Genomic DNA, 3928 nt, shown 5'->3' on the forward strand with positions numbered 1-3928 from the left:
AGCAATTTAAGTGTGGCCCACATGCAACTGCTGACTGCCACCACCGCTTGACGAAATTTGGGGTTGAAGCTGGAGGAGCAATGCAATGATTGTCAGGAATGGCTGACATGGGTCATTTTTCTTCACAAGTGACACAGTACAGACTCCCCCAAATACACTTCTCATTGCCCAAATACTCTAATGTAACCCATTAAACTGCAGGCCCATAAATGTAGATACGATTAGAAAAGCAAACACTTCTCCAAATCAAGTTTTTCCAAGAGAAGCAAGGCTTTAAAAATCTAACTGGATTCTCTCCTTTTTGTTCAATATATACCTGCTTTGCTACTGAACTGTTTTGTCCAAGGAGCCAGAGATTTAAACTGAAAGCCCACGTGCAGACACTCTAAAAACACTACCCCTGTTCTGTCCAGCATCACCATTTCGATCACAGTTACTGTTCAAAGGTGATGCCAAAGGGCACAGGGACAGTTTCAAAGTGGAGTGTTAAAAAACTTCAATCCCATAGTGAGATTGTTCATAGTTAAGAGCTCCTTGTCTGCCCAGATGTCCCAGATGTGAGTGGCAGTGGTTGCTCAGCTGTGCACAGATGGTAAATCCGTATTTCTGGTTTGTGTTCCAGGAACACACAGCTCAGGTGTAGGAGAGATGATTTTGATGTTCAGTGGCTCGTGTTTCCAGAACCACCTTATTACATGTATGGAAAACCAACACATAAACCCCAACTAGTGAGTGCTTGATGCTTAGAACTAAGACTAATGCTAAGTTTCAATCTTGTGCTTCACTCCACAAAGTCACACAGGACAAGGCAAGGTTCCCATTTCATGAGAGTCACTAAATGCTGAGCTATCAAACATGAAACATTTAGAAAAGTACAGGAAAGAGAAAAAAGTGACTTCACAAAAAAATGCACCCAGCAGTTGAGATCCATAAGATCTGTGTTTTAATAACACAACCATAACAAGAATTCAAAAAGTGAAATTACAGTACACAAATCAAAATATAAACTACCCTACCCCAACTATACAATGTACATTAGGAATGCAAGCTCTGTAACAATATAAAAATGCTTTTACACACAGGAGTTGCAAAAAGCCATTCTGTAATTCCAAGGATTTGTAGAAAAAAGAAAAAGTCAACTTCCAAGATTCATCTTGAGGCATTGGCAACCTGTTGGGGAAAAATAATAAGAAAATAGATTACTGAGAATTAAAGAGAATCATGCTCATCAAAAGTTTTCATTTGGGGAGTTCAGGCCAAGAGAAATGACACTGAGGGCAATGAAGCCTGTAAGAATTTGAGTTTTTTGGTACTTTTGTCAAAGTACCACAAAAAATAAGTATCTTAACAAGCCAGAATACATCTGTTCCAAACACTATACAGACTGCAGAGAATGCAAGATATGACCTCAGAATCTCAAGCTTAAGAAAGGCTGAGACATGTCTGACTTAGTCACCCTTTAACATGAAACATGTTTTATTTGCCAGTTGCCTTCCATGGACTGCAGAAATCAAGCTCTGTACAAATTGAAGTGAAATCTCAGTGCTCAGACACCATAGTTAAGCACATCCCCCCCCTTGTTTATGCTGTAACAGTTCTGGCACCTGCACTGCCTCATCTCCTCAAATGCCTTCAGCAATTTTAAATGCTGTGTCTTGTGCTGCCTTGTCACCTGAACTTATCTACATGGTTTTGGACTGGATTTTGAGCTGCCAGGAGGATGAAACATCTACTTCTCCAATGTTTCTGTAATACAGGGGCAGGTTATCAATTAAGAAATTACATAATAATATACAATATCGCATTTTCCTTTCAGTAAGAAATTTCTTTCTCCAGGGAATGTTGCCCTAGGACCCATTTTGCCTCATCCCTGAGTGTTCTCTTGCACTGCCCTGTGTGAGTCACTACCCTCTGCAAGCTCCTCACTTACACACAGGAGGAATTTACAGCACCTGTGACTCGAGCACCTCCCTGGGCGGCCCCTTCCAAAGCCTGACCACCTTTTCCATGAGGAAATTCCTCCTGATGTCCAATCTGAACTTCCCCTGGCACAGCTTGAGGCTGTTTCCTCTCATCCTGTCCCTTGTTCCCTGGGAGCAGAGCCCAACCCCCCCCCCCACCAGCTCCCCCCTCCTGTCAGGGAGCTGTACAGAGAAAGAAGGTCCCCCCTGAGTCTCCTTTTCTCCTTTTCCCCCATCTCCCTCAGTTGTTCTCCAGACACACCTCCAGCTCCACTGCCCCTCCCTGGACACTGTGTTCACAGCACGATTCTCTAATTCTGCTCTGCACAAACCCCACCTCACAAACCAAAGGAAAAAGTTCCGTCTGTCAAAGCCAGTAATTTCAAGGGTTTGTTTCAAGGCCAACCAGGGCCTGTCTCACTTTAGCTCTTGTTGGGGGCTGGGGTCTTGTTCTCCCCCTCCAGCTCCTCCACCCCCGCCTGTGTCATGAGGTCAGCGATGTTCTTCTCCAGGTCATCGATGCGACAGCTCATGTCATCGAGGGCACAGGGGTCAAGGAAACGACACCATTCCAGCCCTGCTCGGGCTCATTTGCTTTTAGTATCACAGCTCTGCTCAAATTTTTATGCTCACTTTAAATTTATCTCACGAATCCCACCAGCAAACAGACCCTATGATATTTATTGCATAGCACCCGAGTTCAAAAAAAGGATATTTCTTCCGATGATTTGGTCAGACATGGTCTGAAATTTGTCCTGCATTTGCTGCAGCAGTGTCTGCACCTGATAGAAAGGGAGAAAAGAAACGTTTTTCTTTCATTAGAGGCTGTTGCATTATCTAATCTCATGTAACGAGGTAACTACAATGTTCTTTCATTGCTGAGCACGAGCGTGCCCAAACTCTGCAGTGTAATTATATATATATGTAAAAATAGTACTTAAATATATATATATATTTACATAAATATATATACATATATATATATACACACAGAGGACAACTGAGGCTTACAGTAAACAATAGAGTAAATTGGCTGAGCACTGAACAGGCTCCCCACGGCAGTGGTCACAGCACCAAGCCTGTGAGTTCGAGCAGCATTTGGACAACGCTCTGAGGCACAGATTCCTGGGGTGTCCAGTGCAGGGCCAGGAGTTGGACTCGATGATCCTTGTGGGTCCCTTCCAACTCTGAATATCCTATGATTTGTAAGACCTAAAAAAACGCCCGTGTTTCACAACCAGGGCTAAACCCACAACGGCTGTTTCCGCATCTTGTTAATCCCACAGAGGCCCTTTTTTCTTCGGTACCACAGAACCCTGGAATGGCTTGGGATGAAGGGACCTTAAAGCCCAGCCCGTCCCAACCCCATGCCACGGCCAGGGGCACCTTCCCTAGATCAGGGTGCTCCCGTCCAACCTCCCCCTCCCGAACCGCTGCTCTCCCCGGCGCCCCCGGCCGCTGTCCCGTCCCCCCGCGGCGCGGTCCCTCACCACGGCCGTCAGGTCCTGGACGCTCTTGGGGTCGGTCTCGGCCATGGTCGCTGCGCTCCGGCTGCGCCTCTTCCGGGCCGCGCCCGCCGCTTCCGCCGCCTCTCGCGAGAGCCGCGGCGCGCGGGGCACTCTGGGAGTTGTAGTTCCTCGCCCTCGGGTGTTCCACCGCTGCGGCACCACAAAGCTTTTCGGTCTTTGTACCTTTCAGCGGCGTTGGTGTTCATTGCCTACAAGTTACATATTTCCCTCGTTAATTAGAATTCTATCTTCTGTTGGTTAGTGGTTCTCTCTTCGCGTGCTGATTGGTGCCACGCTCAGTCTTCCTCCTCTTCCTTGGGTTTCTTGGGTCTGTGGTCACGATCTCCCCCTCCCAGAATCACCTGTTGCCCAGTCGGAGCTGATTCAGCACAGTCACTCAATTACCTTTATTAGTTTTCTTCCTTATCTTGAGAGTTCTGCCAAATGTCCCCGTGGCCC

At 46.4% G+C, this 3928-nt stretch overlaps 1 protein-coding gene across 1 annotated transcript; it reads right to left on the minus strand.

Moving 5' to 3' along the window:
• Positions 1 to 920: 920 nt before the first annotated feature.
• Positions 921 to 3548, minus strand: HSBP1 (heat shock factor binding protein 1). Its single transcript, XM_027725182.2, has 4 exons — positions 3452 to 3548; positions 2677 to 2743; positions 2383 to 2502; positions 921 to 1170 (listed from the first exon to the last, which is right to left on the minus strand). The coding sequence occupies exons 1-3, from the start codon at positions 3494 to 3496 to the stop codon at positions 2384 to 2386; spliced, it is 231 nt and encodes a 76-aa protein (XP_027580983.1). The 5' UTR covers positions 3497 to 3548; the 3' UTR covers positions 921 to 1170; position 2383.
• Between the last annotated feature and the right edge of the window lie 380 nt (positions 3549 to 3928).

This window comes from Pipra filicauda, unplaced genomic scaffold, assembly GCF_003945595.2.
Source record: "Pipra filicauda isolate LSUMZ 115617 unplaced genomic scaffold, ASM394559v2 scaffold159_size1710840_pilon, whole genome shotgun sequence".
Lineage (NCBI taxonomy): Eukaryota > Metazoa > Chordata > Aves > Passeriformes > Pipridae > Pipra > Pipra filicauda.